General features: G+C 41.9%; 1 protein-coding gene across 5 annotated transcripts in view; it reads right to left on the bottom strand.

Annotated features, from left to right (window-relative positions):
• Positions 1 to 18,035, bottom strand: part of pdxdc1 (pyridoxal-dependent decarboxylase domain containing 1) — a 72,151-nt gene that overhangs the window by 14,657 nt on the left and 39,459 nt on the right. For 3 of the 5 annotated variants that reach the window (XM_020644212.3, XM_065964411.1, XM_029279411.2), the window contains 4 exons: positions 16,776 to 16,900; positions 16,566 to 16,687; positions 4,519 to 4,611; positions 3,937 to 4,033 (listed from right to left, as the gene is read on the bottom strand). In XM_020644212.3, coding sequence (XP_020499868.1) covers positions 3,937 to 4,033; positions 4,519 to 4,611; positions 16,566 to 16,687; positions 16,776 to 16,900 — 437 coding nt within the window. The remainder of the gene's footprint in view (positions 1 to 3,936; positions 4,034 to 4,518; positions 4,612 to 16,565; positions 16,688 to 16,775; positions 16,901 to 18,035) is intronic. The other 2 variants (XM_020644213.3, XM_065964412.1) reach the window with 1 other exon arrangement.

Below are 18,035 nucleotides of genomic sequence, written 5' to 3'. Positions count from 1 at the left end.
TCCGCCAGAGCAGACTACGCACAGCTTTACCAGGCATCTTTCTCTTCAACGTGCGCTCACTGCAACAAACTGGACGAATTTCAGCTACTCGTGGGAGGAAACAGAGACTTTTATACATCCTGTGTTTCATGGAGACGTGTGTAACACATATAGGATAATGGACTACAGACTATTACATTTTGAATTATTATACCCTAATGATTCTGCTTAAGAAATGGTGTGAAGTGGAGTATTTCTATTGTCTATTTTATATTAGTTTTAATCAGATGTTCGTTCTCGTGTTTTCACCCAATGGGGACGTTTGAAAAAACTGGGTGACTGTCATTTCAGCCAATCAGAAGCCACCAACGACAATTAGTCCTGCCCACCTGTTCAGATTTGGGGGTAGCAGGGTGCTGTGTCCGTTATCTGTGTACAGAGGTCATAACGTCGGAGCTCAGCTGATTGAAGTGAATTAAACGAGGGAACTAGGAGACACATTTGAGGCAGATTCTGCTGAGGATAACAGGTATTGCCGGAGTAGTCGCTTGTTGAAGTGATTGCTCGTGGGTTGGTTCAAATCGGTAACTGTGTTGACATGTTATCCCCCGATTGTTAGCGCTAGCTAAAAATGCAAATTTGCTAACGTGGAGATTTGATAGTGTTTTAATAACGTACTGTTGCAGGGAGGAAGAAACCCCGTGGCATTAATGGGAGCTGCCATATTTTGTGTCTGCTCAGTTCACTCAGAGATCGGTGAGCATGATCATATTTTTTTCAATGAGGGAATTCTCTGTATTTTGCACTTTATGAAGTGACTGATTATTCTGTTCTGAATTGTTTACATACATATGAAAATATTGTTTACTTATAAGGTTTTCTCAGGGTTTTGAAGTTTGTTCTGCACAAAAAGTTATTTTAATGGCAGCTAAATGTTTAAATCCATGATTCAAATTGTTAAATGTATACAGAAAAATTTAACAAGAGATGTTTACAGAAATTTCATGATGTTAAATATAATTAAAAAAGAAAAATGATTAATATTTGCATATTAATCATACATATTCCTCTTGTCTTTTGACAGGTCAGGTTTTTTTTGTTTGTTGGATTGTTCTGGTAACCCGTCCAGTGAAATAGATGGCGAGCCTTCCCAACTGGATCTGAGGGAGAGACACCTTGTGGTCACTTTTTTAAAGATTTATTTTGGGCTTTTCGTGCCTTTAATGCAGAGAGAGGACAGTGGACAGAGTCGGAAGCCAGGGAGAGAGAGTGGGGAACGACATGCGGAAAGGGGCCACGGGTGGAAGTGAACCTGGGCCTACCATCGAGATGAGAGTCTCAACATATGGGATGCGCGCCCTAACCACTGCGCCACCAGCGCGCCCCCTGCTTCACTTTTTGGTGTAGTAGGCCCAGTTTTCGCTGACACCTTCACACACACAGCCCTACATACAATTCCCCTTTTTCCCAACCACTTATACACACACTCTGAATACCCCAGACTTACTTTTTTTTTTCCTTTAACATACCGGGAACTTTTGAACTGACACTTTTTGACTTTTCTTACATCTAAGACTATTCAAGGACGATCATCCCTGTCCCCAAAAAGCCAAGGACCACAGGACTTAATGACTTCAGACCCGTCGCCCTGACCTCTGTAGTGATGAAGTCTTTTGAGCGACTTGTGCTCTCCCACCTCAAAGACATCACAGACCCTCTCCTTGGACCCCCTGCAGTTCGCCTACAGAGCCAACAGGTCTGTAGATGATGCTGTCAACCTGGCCCTCCACCTCATCCTCAAGCATCTGGACTCAGCAGGAACCTACGCCAGGATCCTGTTTGTGGATTTCAGTTCTGCTTTCAATACAATAATCCCGGCTCTACTCCAGGACAAGCTCTCCCAACTGAACGTGCCTGAGTCCACCTGAGATGGATCACAGACTTCCTGTCTGACAGGAGACAGCAGATGAAGCTGGGGAAAAATGTCTCGGACAGCAGGACTATCAGCACTGGCTCCCCTCAAGGCTCCGTTCTTTCTCCTCTGCTCTTCTCCCGGTACTCCAACAGCTGTACCTCCAGTCATCAGTCTGTCAAGCTCCTCAAGTTTGCAGACGACACCAACCTCATTGGACTCATCTCTGGTGGGGATGAGTCTGCCTACAGGTGGGAGGCTGACCATCTGGTGACCTGGTGCGGTGAAATCAATCTAGAGCTTAACGCTCTGAAGACAGTGGAGATGTTTGTGGACTTTAGGAAAAATGCAGCCACCGCCAGCCCCATCACCATCAATCCACTGTGTCTCCTGTGGAGTCTTTCCGCTTCCTGGGGACCATCATCACCCAGGACCTCAAGTGGGAGCTGAACATCAGCTCCCTCATCAAGACAGGACAGCAGAGGATATACTTCCTGCGGCAGCTGAAGAAGTTTAACCTGCCAAAGACCATGATGGTTCACTTCTACACTGCTATCATTGAGTCCATCCTCTCCTCCTCCATTGAAATCTGGTACACTGCAGCCTCAGCAAAGGACAAGTGCAGGCTGCAGTGCATCATCCGCTCTGCAGAGAAGGTGATTGGCTGCAATCTACCATCTCTCCACGACCTGTACACCTCCAGGACCCTGAGGCGTGCAGGTAAGATTGTAGCCGACCCCTCTCACACATGGACTGTTTGAGACGCCCCCCTCTGGTAAGAGGCTGTGGTCCATCAAGACCAAAACCTCTCGCCACAAGAACAGTTTCTTCCCTTCTGCTGTCAGCCTGATGAACAATGTCCCTGCCCTCCCCCCTCCTCCCTCCTCCCACATAACCCAGACTCTCCTCAGCCCCACAGTCGCCAGCTACATTGCACCTTTTGTACAGTTTGTGTTTTTTACATTTTATCTTAAATTTTTTTAATTCTATTTTATTCTGCTTGGAGGATTACAGCCTCCATACATGGGGTACGCGTACTAACCAGCGCGCTAGCCAATGACCCCTGTTTCCTTCCAGGGGGTCAGTGTGGACATTGTGGAGGACTACAAGTATTGGGGAGAGTACTTGGATTATAAACTGGAATGGTCAAAGAACACCAAGGCCATCTACAAGAAGGGCCTGAGCTGCCTCTACTTCCTGTGGAGGTTGAGGTCCATCAACGATGCTGTTGGGTGTTTTATGAGTGTGTGATGGCCAGTGCTAGTGAGGAGGATACTGTCAAAGTTTCACGTCATGTTGGACATATGTTGGCCATACAATTCTTTAACTCTTCCCTTTGAGAGAGTCATACACTTTACACATTTCCTGGACTTCTTTAATTACACTCAAAACTGGAAAGTTCTCCATTGTTCAATATTACTACAACTGTGCAATCAGTCTGTAAACTGGTCAATCATTTTCACTGTCTGTATTACTCCATGCAATATCTACACAGTTCAACACTGCTCATATATATTTGTAAATATTGTAAATATTTTCATATATTCAATTTATTGTGCTTGTATATAGCTTACTATTTATTTGGATACCCTGTGCTTTGGTACTTAGTTCTGCTTATTCTACTTATATTTAAAGTGTATTCTATATATATATTTCTATATTTCCTACTTTTATAATTTATATTGTGTTTGAAAGTTAATGTTGTCACCAAAAGTATTTTTCTATAATATTCCAGAACTTCCTTGAGGCCAACCCAACCTGGTACATGTCTGCTGCTTTTGGTGATTTTACAGTAAATCTCAAATTTGACTTAAATTTTCTGGCTGGTCTGAAACCAAAATGCATGTCTGGTCCATAGACTGTAAATAAACATGGCTGAAACCTGAGCTACTGAAAGGGGCTTCAGAGGCCCGATGATTAAGCTGGAGCAGGTTTTTGCATTTCCACATTAGCTTAGTTTTTCAACACTGGAGGTTGGTGCTTTGTGTAGCCTTTTTTAATTAATGTGTAAATCAAATATGTTTTGTCACCATTCAGTAACATACCTGCAGCCAGATTGAAGGTCCTGCCTTTCACGGAGCTTTGAACCGGAGCAAACCAGTTTAACATTGAACCAACCAAAGGAAGCTGTCTCATCATGCCCTATATTAAAAGGAGACAAATTAAGTCAAAAACAGATTGGACATTCATGCACTCTCACCAACACTCCACAACACAATTAAGCATGGGTGAGATAGGTGTTGATGGTTGGGAGGGCGGGTTAAGCAATGAGAGCAAAGGAATATGCAGAGCCTGATTTATACTTTAGTGTTGAATTGGCAATGCATTACCTGTGTTGCTTGACATTCACCCAAAGCAATTGTTGTTGGTTCGCTGGCTTAAATTGCTATCATGTCACAGACCCTATGGTGGACACAGTGCTTGAAGCCAGTTATGAGGCAAGCTTCAAAAGCCTGTTCATTTTAAACTGAAGCTAAAACTTAAACGGTGATTGCTGTGTAATATGTATCTACCTTGATCCTGAATGAAAAGGCTTAACTCTGGATCAATTAGCAAATGAAATCATCTTTGTTAGTTCAAAAGTATAAAATTGAATAAACTTTAAAAACACACACACAAGCACCTACCTCTTCCATGAGTTTCTCCTCATTGGCCTTTAGCAGCTGCAGCTCTGCCTCAATGATGCCCTTCCTCACCACCTCTGTCATGTTCTCCAACAGCTACAAAGGAAGGAATCAATTATTTTAAGAAATTGAGACAGAGACTACATGAACACGAAGATCGTAGCGTTCAAGGATAAGATGAAAAAGGTGACTGAACAAAGGTGGAAGATCGCAGAGGGAAAGGAATGCTACAGGAGGAAGCTGGAGAGCCAACTAGAACAACATGTGGGTGGTGTGGAGTGGTATGAGGTTACAATGGTACAATTCACTTTGCAGACGCTTTTATCCAAAGCGACGTACATCAGAGAGTAAGTAAATTTCCCGAGGTAAGACGTGACGTAAAAAACACAACGCGGAAGTAGCGGCCGAAGCAACAGAGTCCGCTACACAACACTATAATGACAATATTTGCCTTTATATCAATCAATCAATCAATTGAATAGCGTTCTATTTGTATAGCGTCAACTCATAACAAGTGTTATCTTGAGACACTTTACAAAAAGCAGGTAAAAGACCTTACTCTTTGTCTTTTAACATTACAAAAGAGCAGCTAAAAAGACCATACTCATTGTTATGTTACAAAAAGCAGATATTGCTATAAAAAAAAAAAAAATGCTATATTACAAAGACCCGGCCTATCCATAATGAGCACTTTAGCAAAGCAGCAAAAGTTACAGTGGTAAGAAAAAACTGCCTCATTAAAAGGCAGAAATCTTCGGATCCCTTGGAAAGGGATAGGGGGAGATATGGGATAAAATACAGGAAGAGAGATAGGGAGCAACAATCCGGTGGGGAGAGGGGGGTTGTTCTAGCAGGCCGTCAACCAAAGATCTCGAGGAGCCTAAGAGAGCTCAAGAGCTCCCAGGAAAGTAGGTGGTTAGTGACTGAGATTTACAGATAGATACATGCAGTAATATGATGTACTGTATATGCACAGTGAGAGAGAGAGACAGAGAAGCTCAAGGTGCCAGTTCACCCGGTAGTCTAAGCCTATAGCAGCATAACTAGGAGCTGGTCTACACCAGCACCAGCCCTAACTATAAGATTTATCAAAAAGGAAAGTTTTAAATCTATTTCTTAAAAATACAGACTGTGTCTGCCTCCCGGACCCCGGCTGGAAGATGATTCCAGAGAAGAGGAGCCTGATAACTGAAGGCTTCACCTCCCATAATACATTTAGAGACTGTAGGTACCACTAGCAGGCCTGCATTCTGGGACCGTAATGTTCTCGAAGGGTAGTACGGCACTAGTAGCTCATTAAGATAAGATGTTGCCTGGCCATTTAGAGCTTTGTAAGTGAGAAGAAGGATCTTGAATTCTATTCTAGATTTTATAGGGAGCCAGTGCAGAGAAGCCAACACAGGAGTAATGTGGTCCCTTCTCCTAGTTCTAGTCAATACACGAGCTGCAGCGTTCTGACAAAAGAGAATTAGAATAATCCAACCTGGAGGTAACAAATGCATGAACTAGTTTTTCTGCATCATTTTGCAACAGAATATGCCTGATCTTAGATATATTATAAAGGTGAAAATAGGCTGTTTTTGAAATTTGCCTGATGTGATGCATGAGTTAAAGGACATATCTTGATCAAATATAATTCCTAGATTCCTAACAGTGGTGCTAGATGCCAGGCTGATGTCATTAAGGACATTGATCTCATAAGAAAAAGTCTCTCTGAGGTCTTTCGGGCCTAGCACAATAACTTCAGCCTTGTCTGAGTTAAGTAGCAAAAAAATTCTGGTCATCCAGGTCCTAACCTCCTTAAGGCACGTTTCTAGCTTACATAACTGACTGGTGCAAGTATAAAGCTGAGTATCATCTGCATAACAATGAAACTATATGGAGTGTTTCCTCATAATATTTCCCAGAGGAAGCATATATAATGTAAAGAGAATCGGTGCAAGCACTGAACCTTGTGGCACTCCATGGCTAACTTTGGTGTGCAGAGAGGACTTATCATTAACATGTACAAACTGAGATCGATCTGATAAGTAGGATTCAAACCAACTTAAAGCAGTCCCTGTAATTCCAAGTAAATGTTCTTGTCTGTGTAATAGGATTTGATGGTCAATAGTGTCAAAAGCAGCACTAAGATCCAACAAGACGAGCACAGAGAGAAGTCCCCTGTCTGAAGCTAGAAGTAGATCGTTTGTAACTTTAACTAGTGCAGTCTCAGTGCTCTAAATCCTGACTGAAACTCCTCAAATAAACTGTTGTCATGGAGAAAGTCACATGTCAATGCTATGTGTAGTCCAGTGGAATGACAGCATCCACAAAAGAGCAGAGAGCAACATACTGACGAACAGAAAACATAATGCAGCCATTTAATTAAGCGCACGGAGATCCTAGTGGTCGCGTGCAGACACTTTATGCACCGTGCAGCAGTCACTGTATATAAACGTCACTCTCCCTCTATTAGCTTGAGGTGAGTTCTCCGGAGTATATGCTGCTGCGTTCTCACATTAGCTCACTCGGACTTTCTGCGGGAAAAATACTAGGGGTCTGGCCGGAGAGACTCTGGGTAAAATCTACGCGAAAAACTTGGCTGTTTGCGTCAACATATGGCCTAAAGCCACTCCGGGTAGCCTAATCTCCGGAGTGTTTCAGGAGATTTCCGTATATGTGAAAAGAGTTCTGGAGAAAGCAGGCAGCCCCGTTAGAATTAACTTCATAAAGTTCTCCAGTGCCTTTTACAACAAACGACCTGCCCTGCTTAGGGAAAAAAATACTGGAAATACAGGTGGATGCTCCCCTCGTTGCCTTGATTACAAAGTACTTCACAGGCCGCTTGCAGTATGTGAGACAGAACTGCGTCTCAAAAACCACTGTGAGCAGCACAATGGCACCACAAGGGACAGTGCTGTTCAAATTCTACACGAGACTTCAGATTCCACTCCCCTACAGACAAATAGTTTTATGATGTGATTAAACTCAAATGAGAATATGGATCAATTAGTGCAAAAAACTACAGCAAAACATTCGAGGATCAGTCGACAATAGGCAAAATCTGACAAATCAGGTTTGACCATATAAATCCTTTGTTGTGGACAGGCCTACTAGTAACACTGTTGCGATCCACAAAAAGAGTCTGAACCACCTGCATTTCCTCAGGAGACTCAGGTGTATGCAGAACAATGCTGCAGATGTTCTATCACTCCGTTGTAACATGTGTGATATTATACTTTGTGGTTTAAAACATTTTAAGACGCTAAGAAGGTTGTCAAGAAAGCTGGTTCTGTCCTGGGAAGGGATCTTGAATCTGTAGGGGAAGTGTCTGAAAGGAGGATGCTGATAGAACTGGTCAGGAAATCATCGGCCACAACTTCCACCCCCTGCACGCCACTCTGTAGTCCTAACAGAGCACCATCACCTGTAAACTGAGACCACTGAGGAGCCCCATAAAAAGTCACAGGAAGTATTTTCCACCTGTGACCATCAAACAGTTAAACTCTTTCTGCAGCAGGAGTAAATTGAGAATAACTTTAAGTTCTTGTGCACTTGTGCAATACTACTTTAGATTTTTTACTGGACCATATTATGTTTATTATTATGTTCAATGACTAATTTCACATTATGTGCAATATAGTTTTTCATTACACATGCAATATTACTTATTTTCAATTCATGTCCAATATTACTTTTCCACATAATCATAGTTTAGTACTGTATTACAGGTGTGGTCGCTGCCTGGAGCTTGCATGATTTGAGCCTGGGTCTGTGTCTGAACTCTCAATACCACAGTCAATAATCCATATACTGCCACACTACACTTTCTTACTTGACTTATTCCTCAAATGATCCTTTTTTAAGGCACAACTATCTCTATTCATTTTATACTAAATAATACACTTTGTGTTTTGGATTTAACTAATATTTGATGTTTTCGTGTAACTCAGTCTCCTTCATGATAAATAAAGTTCTATCTTATCTTATATAAAATTACAATGAATTGTGTTATTCTTATAAACATTTTTCTATGCATTCTTGAACCAATTTTCAACCAAACAACAAAAAAACTAGAATATTTCAATTGTATTTTTGTTATCAATTCTTATTACATTCTTGGTTATTTTGATAAATTAATATATGTAAACAAAAAAATCTGGCACATCTCATTAGTTTGGGATCTTTTCTGTGTGGAAACAGAATTATGCGTAATTTTAACAATTCAAAAAAAAGTTATTGTTTAAATCTTCACTCATAAGTTGTGGTTTTTGCCACCCATTTGACAGTTCTTTGTTAAATTCTTTAATAAATTCAAATACATTTCTTGCATGCATTTGCGAAATGTTGGCTTCTTATTTTCTAAAGCAGGTAAGCCATGACACAAAAGTCACTTTTATTTAAGTGAATGTATTCAAATAAATTTGACTTAAGTGATTTGTGTGCTCCAGTAATTTATTTGGATCCTGTCTGAGAGAAGGAGTCCACTGAAATATTTTTAATGCCTAATGTCCTTTTCTAAGAGCACTAACCTCCATTTGTGGAGTGGCTGAATCTAAGACTTTCCTTCGACCATCATAATCATTGTTATCAATGCACTCTTTCTCTCTAGCGACAAACCTGCTTAACAGTTTTGTTTATTTTAGCTACCTACTCTTAGCCTAGCTTAGCAGTTAGCTTTATTTACAATGGCTTCTTTTTCTGTCTCTCCCTCTCCTGCTCTACGTGTCAGATGTTAAGTTACTCCTCGTCCTCCTTTAGTGATAATGATACATGTAAGAAATGTAGTTTATTTTTAGCTTTGGAGGCGAGGGTGTCTGAGTTAGAGAGATGGCTCCGCACCATTGAGTCAGAGTCATCGTATGCAGCAGTAGTTAGCCAGCCACCTGTAGCCGATGCGGGCCGACATAGCTTGGCCTCCCCCCGGTAGCTCCCGAGCTGCCAGGAGGCGGTGGGTGGGTTACTGTCTGAGGGAAGCATAGTCGAAAATCGAAGCACACGGTTCCCCACCAACCACTTCACGTTTCAAACTAATTTTCCCCACTCAGCGACACACCCGCTGAGAATAAAACTCTGATTATTGGAGACTCCAACTGTCGCGGTGGTGTCCAGCAAACGATGTGGGCTTCATAGATAACTGGCAATCTTTTTGCGGAAAACCTGGTCTGCTGGCTAGATACGGCATCCATCCCACTTTGGACGGTGCAGCTCTATTATCTAGAAACACAGCAGAGGTTATTAGTCCAAAACCTTGACAACAACAAAGAGTTCAGACCAGGAGGCAGAGCTGCAGTCTTACACGCTTCTCTGCGCCTCCCTTAGATCAGTCTCCCAGTCACTCATTAGAATCAAAACTACGAATACAATTTTGCAAAAAAATCAGAGAATTCACTGCAGACTTTTGAACATTAGGTCCTTAGCATCAAAATCTCTTTTAGTGAATGAGCTGATATCAGATCAGCATATTGATTTACTTGTTGTTTGACTGAGACCTGGCTGTGTCGAGATGAATATGTTAGTTTAAATGAATCCACTCCTCCCAGTCATTTTAGTACTCATATACCTCGAGACACTGGACGAGCTGGTGGAGTAGCAGCTATTTTTAATTCTAGCCCTTGACCAAAGCTGAATTTTTCTTCTTTTGAAAGCCTTGTTCTTAGTCTTCCACATCCAGTCTCAAGAACCTTTCAGCCAGTGATAGAATAATTGTTGTAGGTGACTTCAATATCCATGTGGATGTTGATAATGATAGCCTTAGCACAGCTTTCATGTCATTATTAGACTCTATTGGTTTCACCCAGGGTGTAAATGAACCTACTCATCGTTTTAACCACACCCTGGATCTTGTTTTAGCTTATGGCATTGAAATCCAAAACCTTACAGTTTTCCTAGAAAATCCTCTTCTATCAGACCATTTCCTTATTACTTTCGACTTTGTCCTACCAGAATTATCTCTGCTTAATAAAAATGTGCTCTCTAGAAGTTTATCTGATAGTGCTGTAGCTAGATTTAAGGAAGCTATTTCAGCTGCTTTTGATTCAGTACCGTGTTTCAACCCAGTTGGAAACTCTTATGATAGCTTTAGTCCCTCTCAGCTAGATCAGTTTGTTGATAGTGTAGTGGATTCGCTGAGAGTTACTCTTGATTCAATTGCTCCCCTAAAACAGAAGGTTATCAAATGGCAGAGACTAGCTCCATGGTTCAACTCAGAAACCCGTACTCTAAAACAATCGTCGCAAAATTTTGAAAGAATATGGCGCTTGACCAAAACGGTAGAAGCTCGTTTATTCTGGCAGGATAGTCATAGAATATATATGAAGGCTCTACGTCACGCTCGAGCTGCCTACTACTCCTCTTTAACTGAGGAAAACAAAAGCAATCCTAGATACCTTTTCAGCACTGTAGCCAGGCTGACAGAGAGTCATAGCTCCATTGAGCCTTGTATTCCTTTAGCCCTCAGCAGTAATGATTTCCTGAGCTTTTTCAACAACAAAATTCTAGACATCAGACACAAAATTGGTAACCTCCTGCCCATACCTGGTGCAGATACGTCTGATATGGCAGAAACAGTTCCAGGACCTGATATTAATCTAGACAGTTTTTCTCCAGTCGAAATTTCAGAACTAAATTAAATTATTTCTGCGTCGAAACTGTCAACCTGTCTTTTAGACCAAATCCCAACCAAGCTGTTTAAGGAAATCTTTCCCTTAGTTAGCAACTCTATATTAGATATGATCATTATGTCTTTACTGGCAGGCTATGTACCATAGTCATGTAAAGTAAACTATAGGCCTGTATCCAACCTTCCTTTTATCTCAAAGATCCTGGAGAAAGTGGTAGCTAATCAGCTGTGTGACTTTCTCCATAACAACAGTTTATTTGAGGAGTTTCAGTCAGGATTTAGAGTCCACCATAGCACTGAGACTACACAGTCAAAGTTACAAACGATCTACTTCTAGCTTCAGACAGGGGACTTCTCTCTGTGCTCGTCTTGTTAGATCTTAGTGCTGCTTTTGACACACACCTAGACCATAAAATCCTATTACACAGACTAGAACATTTACTTGGAATTACCGGGACTGCTTTAAGTTGGTTTGAATCCTACTTATCAGACTGATCTCAGTTTGTATATGTTAATGATAAGTCCTCTATGCACACCAAAGTTAGCCATGGAGTGGCTCACATCAGGCAAATTTCAAGAACAGCCTATTTTCACCTTCGTAATATATTTAAGATCAGGAATGTCCTGTCGCAAAATGATGCAGAAAAACTAGTTCATGCATTTGTTACCTCCAGGTTGGATTATTCTAATTCTCTTTTGTCAGGGTGCTCTGGTAAGTCTCTAAACACTCTTCAACTAGTCCAGAACTATGCAGCTCGTGTACTGACAAGGGACCACATTACTCCTGTGTTGGCTTCTCTGCACTGGCTTCCTATACAATCTAGAATAGAATTGAAGATCCTTCTTCTCACTTACAAAGCTCTAAATGGTCAGGCACCATCTTATCTTAAGGAGCTACTAGTGCCGTACTACCCTTCGAGAACATTACGGTCCCAAAATGCCAGCTCCTAGTTATGCTGCTATAGGCTTAGACTACTGGGGGAACTGGCATCTTGAGCTCCTCTCTCTCTCTGTAAATCTCAGTCACTAACCACCTACTTTCCTGGGAGCTCTTGAGCTCTCTTAGGCTCCTCGAGATCGTTGGTTGACAGCCTGCCAGAACAACACCCCCCCTGCTTTTTGTGTCTCGAGATAACACTTGTTATGAGTTGACGCTATACAAATAAAAATTGAGTGATTGATTGAAATTGAATGTCATCATCATTATCAGTATCATCACTTTCATTAGTTACGTAGGTGTTTGTGGAAAAAACTGTCTTTAGCCTTTTCTTGTAAGTGGAAAAGGACTGTGTAGAGCAAATGGAGGTTTCTAATTCATTCCACAACAGAGGGACTACAGAGAAGAAGAGTCTAGCTAGGTACTTAGGGTCTTTGATGGCTATAGCATCTCACAAAAAGATCACTGTCATAAGCGGGATACCAAGAACTCCTGCTTTGATCTACAGATTTGACCAGATAAAGTACATTTGGCACCAAGGGCAAAGTACCTGGTACAATTAAGAGGCAGTCTCTGGTGTTGAAAAATGAAGCTGATGCGGAAGTGTGAAATCTTGCAGTTTGTCTAGTGTCCGCTTGAGGCTGGCTGCAGAAGCACAGGAAGTCACATACACACCCATTCAAAAAGCCTGTTTTTTAAACATGCTGACAGCCTGATTCAAACATCAAAATAGGTCTGATAGCCTGAAACAACGACATCGCCCGAGCCGTTGCCCTGTAGGCCCACCACCTGCAGCGAGAAGCATGGGGGACAGGAGTATGCACAGACGGGTGGCAGGCGTAGGCGGATGCCTAGGCATGCTAATTCCCGGCAGCACAGACTAGCTCTAGTCTGTGAGACTAGCTCTAGTCTGTGCTGTAGATGTGGAACGTGACCTCTCTGGCGAGGAAGAAGCCGGAGCTGGTGCGGGAGGTGGAGCGCGTGGGCTCACCTGAACACACAGCGTTGGTTCTGGAACCAAACTCCAGGAGAGGGGCTGGATGCTATCTTTTCCCGGAGTGGCCCAGGGTGAGAGGCGACAGGCGGGTGTGGGGATACTCAAAAGCCCCCGGCTGAGTGCCACTGTGTCGGGAGTTTTGCCCGGTGAACCAGAGGGTAGAGGTGGGCGATATGGGGAAAAATATCATTAAAAAAAATACGATTTTTTTGTCAAAATCCCGATCACGATTTTATCACGATTTCTTTCATACTGCTCTTTAGACAAATTTGTATGTTACTGACCAGTTCAACCAAACTTATTTCCCTGTATAATGTTTTTAAATGCACAAAAACTGTGCAGACAAGTTTAATCTATTTAAAAAAACATCTTTGTAGGAGGTCTGGAGGTCTCTCACCCAGAACATCTTTAGCAACAGAAACGTCTTTCCCTCGAATTGATCAATATTTATGCACAATTTGAAGGTTTTCCTCACCACTTTGAAATTATGATTTAGTTATGTGTCCTCTTTTTATGTTCATCAGGAACATTTTCACGCAGTGATGCATTCATTTAAAAACATGTAGACTTCAAGTGTTTCTGTTCTATTTAGCCCTGCAGAGTTCCTACGGCTGGAGCTTCATACAGGCTCTGCAGCCTTTGTTGTTTTTTATGACATCATTGGATTAACTTTAGTTTGGTTTATAACCAAACATAATACAGAATGTGTTCATTCTGTGACACATAATCAAAGTAAGTTTTATTGACAGAAGAGTTTAATTCATAGAGGGGGCGGGACATTGTTGATTGACAGACAGACAGTCACCATGGTTACTCACCTGCCTACTGCACACAACGTGTAACGTCGTTTAGCGTAATCCCTATAAATTCGGTAATCACAACAGGTGAGCTTCGGGTGGAGAAGCTGGATAGTAACTTTTAAAAACCGAGAGAGAGCAGAAAACAGCGACAGCAACATTTTAAACACGGGGGTTATATCTCCCCTAACTGTCTGTCTGTCTGAGAGCTCCGCTCTGTCTGACTCTCTGCAGACTGTTAAGGTCTCTCCGGCTCGTTAAACGGTTTCTTGTGTCGCTATCCGAGATGTAAACTTAACTGTGCAAACTATGCAGATAAGTTAACTGTTGATCACGGCGTGTCGGTTTGGAAATATATCAGAACAATTGCATATAACCGGGATGGAGTTGTTTTTGCGGAGCAAAAAAAGGAGGGAGGGAGACGCGTCTGTGTCGGAGTATAAACTGCAGCAAGATAAAATAAACACATAAGCCCGGTTCTACGATCTCCCTGCTTTGGCAGATCGTCAGCACGTTAAAATCCTTCACGATCTAATATCGTTATATCGCCCACCAATACCAGAGGGTCACCTCTCTTCAACTTCAGGTTGCTGGGATCATGTGGGGGGTACTGCGGGAATATGGGGTCCCGGGGCTGTTAGGGCCCCCGATGAGCCATCGGGTCCCTTTATGAACAGGTCCCTTTATATATATATATATATATATATATATATATATATATATATTTTTTTTTTTTTTTATTTTTTTTTATGTTAGGCATCTCGTGACCTTCTCTCAGTTTTTCACAAGCCCCAGGGGATCCCAATCCCCACTTTAGGTACAGTAGAGTCTGGAGGAGACTCAAACCTGGACCCCTGAGAGATTTGACAATGTGGTGCAGTATTTTTTATTAACTAGTATACTGAAATCAACATATAAAGCGACTTTTAAATATACATGTAAAAGGGGGCATGGCCAGTGATCAGACGGCGCTATCTTCAGCCCCCCGCAAGGCATCTCCACAACCTTATTGTTTCCTACTATCATGTGTTTCTGTGTGTGCAGGGACCTGCACTCATGCCCTTTCATGGCCATTAGTGGGCAGTTACCTATGCTAATTGGGAACAACAAGCCAGCGTTTTCAACTCAATGTAGTAAGAACACAGCTGCAAACAATTTAGCCATTTAAGAACAGGTAAGTGAATCTGACATCACGTCTTCTTAGAAATCTTCTTAAGAAAAACTTAAGAAATATCGAACAAAAATTCACAAGAAGATATTGGTGGATAAGGCCCAATGTCCCTACACCACTCTGACCAAAGTTGGCAATAATCAGATGAAACCTGGAGGATGAGTGAAACAAAAAAATAAAAAATTAACTGTGATCTGTAAATTGCCCTAATTTAAATTCTCATCAATATGGCAGACTTCCTGTTGGGTTTTCAACATGATAATCAGAGGCTTTTATGAAGGCCTAGGCTGGACACAAATACAGGTAATACTAGGTCTTACCAATAGGAGACACTATAAACATGTAGTGTTTGTATTCAGATATGTTCAGAAGTGGTCTCCAATCAAACAATTTCAGATTTAGGTAGTTTGGACCGTGTACATTTGAGAAGCTGTAACTTCCTGTATTATGGCGAGGCATCAAACTTTGACAATTAGCCATTGCACACACCCGTTGAGTGTTTTTCACGAGCCGAATAACTTTTTTCTTCAAGTGACTTCAAGCTCTACACCAACTTAGGTGTGAATAGCATTCATCCCCTAACCTTCGGGTGGAGAAACAACTGACTATCACTGAGCCACAGCCGCCCCAAGAGGGTGTCCAAGAGGGGTCCAAGAGGCTCTTTGTAGGTGTTTATTTGCATGTTTGATATGCCTTCCAAATTCCTAGATTCAATGTGCTGCAGGGGCTGAATATTTTAAATGTTGAAGGTCAGATGTTTTTTTTTCAAACTAACATTAAATATTTTTTCATATTTACCAATGTGCTTGAACTGCATGTTCTGTCTTAAAGACATGTCTGCCAATTTCCACATAGTCAGTGCGCTCTGCTTTCCATCAGTGCCATGGTTTTGCTCAGTCGGACGGGATGGTCTACCCCACTGTGTCCGTTTCTGGAGCGTGAGCGCAGCGGAGAGCAGCCAATAGCAGCTGTACACACATCATAGAACTACAAGAGCACACAGGAATAAAGAGAAAAATGCTCCGGAGACGGACCGGAGAATAGAGTCTTCGACTGGAGTGGCAGCAAAAGGTGCTCTATGGACTATATGGAAATTGGCAGTGACAGTTCACAGCAACACCGCAATTAGAAAGTTTTTGTCTCATAAAGTCACCATTGCAGCAACAAACTTTGCAAGTCCTGTTGTGAGAACTCTTTACAGCTGCTTTTCTTTCATAACTTTCAGAAATGTTGCACATTCTTTCTGATATGCACACATTTTAATCGGCGGATCTCTAATGCGAGCCAGCTACTCCTGATTCTGCAGATGAATTGATGTATTATACTGTACATGTGTTGCAAATGGTGCGGAAGAAGAAGCATTGTGAAAATACATACAGAAGGAGAACTACAGCTTAAAAAGTGTGCTTCAAGCTGCGCACTTAAGGCACCTTCCCCAGTGTAATTGTTCCAATCATAGCTGATAAAGATACAGTGAACACTCATCAGAAGTAGGGGAGGAGTCACTAAATTTATGTATCCTCTTAAGTTAAAATAGCATTTACCTTTTCGCTGTCTTCAATGTCCCTCCCCAGGGCTGCAATTATATCCACCAACTCTTCAACATTAATGTCCTCACCGACCATGCCAACAAAGATACAGTCCTTCTCTTTTCCAAACTCTGGCCCTAGTGAGATAGATTACAAAACAATAGTTAGGGAACAAATACTGTGAAGTACTTTTTCAAAGGCTTCTCTGATGTGGACAGCTCTTACACAAACCATTGGAGAAGACGATGTCAGTGTCAAGGTCTTGAAGTTTTTTCAGCAGCTCAGTGTTAATTTTCTCCAGTTCCTGCATTTTCTTGCTTTCATCCATTCCTTCAGCCTGGGGCTCATACCTGAATGTTAACACATTTGTCACATCATATGTTTGAAATATGCATACTATTTGTCAATTATCAATTGTGTCCATGCTACCAATCTTAACTTGCACTGAATTTATCCCTTGTTAATGTAAGACTTACTCAGCCACTTACATTTACACAAAGAAATGGTTAATCCCATACCAATCTTCTATGTGGCCAGTAACTTGCAATTATTTTACTTGGATAAGAGGAGATTGTGCCTCATTTTCATGTTTGACTCGCATCAGGGGAGAGGGAAAATGCCATTGCTTGTGTCTGTGCGTGACTTTCGTGCCCTTTTGCTGCATTACAGGCAAATTAGATGTAAAATCCTGATCCTGTGTCAGTGCCTTCCTTCATACCCAACAAGCAACCATCTTTTTGCTACACAAGGTCAGCCTTTAAAATTGTTTTTAAACTGTTGATTGTCGTAATACGTATTACACTGAGAGGTGAGCTTTCCGTTTGACTCTAGGGAAGACCGAAGTACATTGCTGGCATCCCGGGGCTGCTCTATATTTAGCCTTCAGGTCTGTTGAGATGGACAATGACAGATGTGAAAGGGAGATGGGGAAGTAATTTCATTATCAAACAACATACCGATACATACCACTGGATCGACTTTTCTCCTGGGCTATATGCCCGACAGTCTATTTTGCAAAATCACACCTTTATAATGTACAAAAATCCATACAGCTTTGAGAACTGGTGTCTGTTTGTCAGATAGCTCTGCTAAGTTAGCTGACCGGCTACTGGTACTGTTGCCTGGCGTGAGCAAGGGACTTTAGAATGCTGGGAGATGGAACTTGTCAGGCACACGGTTCTTGGTGGGGAAAGTGATGACAGGGAGGCTTATCTGCAGCCAGGAGTTTAACAGCAAGTTCAATTTGGACTATCAAAGCGGGGATGACGAAGACATGGTTGGTCAGGCTGACAGTAGCTGGCAGGGGTATGTTTTGGAGCTAGAGCTCTTTAGCCCCACAGCCAACACTAGCTCTAGGCATCCCGGGGCGCAGTCCGGATTCACTTGTTGCTGTATTATTGACGTAATTCTGTGTTGGTTGACGATGCAACTTTCCACCTAAACAAAACTTTCCATCTAAACAAAACTTTCCATGCCTGCTATGGC

The sequence above is a fragment of the Labrus bergylta genome, chromosome 16 (genome assembly GCF_963930695.1).
Source record: "Labrus bergylta chromosome 16, fLabBer1.1, whole genome shotgun sequence".
Lineage (NCBI taxonomy): Eukaryota > Metazoa > Chordata > Actinopteri > Labriformes > Labridae > Labrus > Labrus bergylta.
The sequence above is the reverse complement of the archived record's forward strand: the minus strand, read 5'-3'. Positions and strand labels throughout refer to the sequence as shown.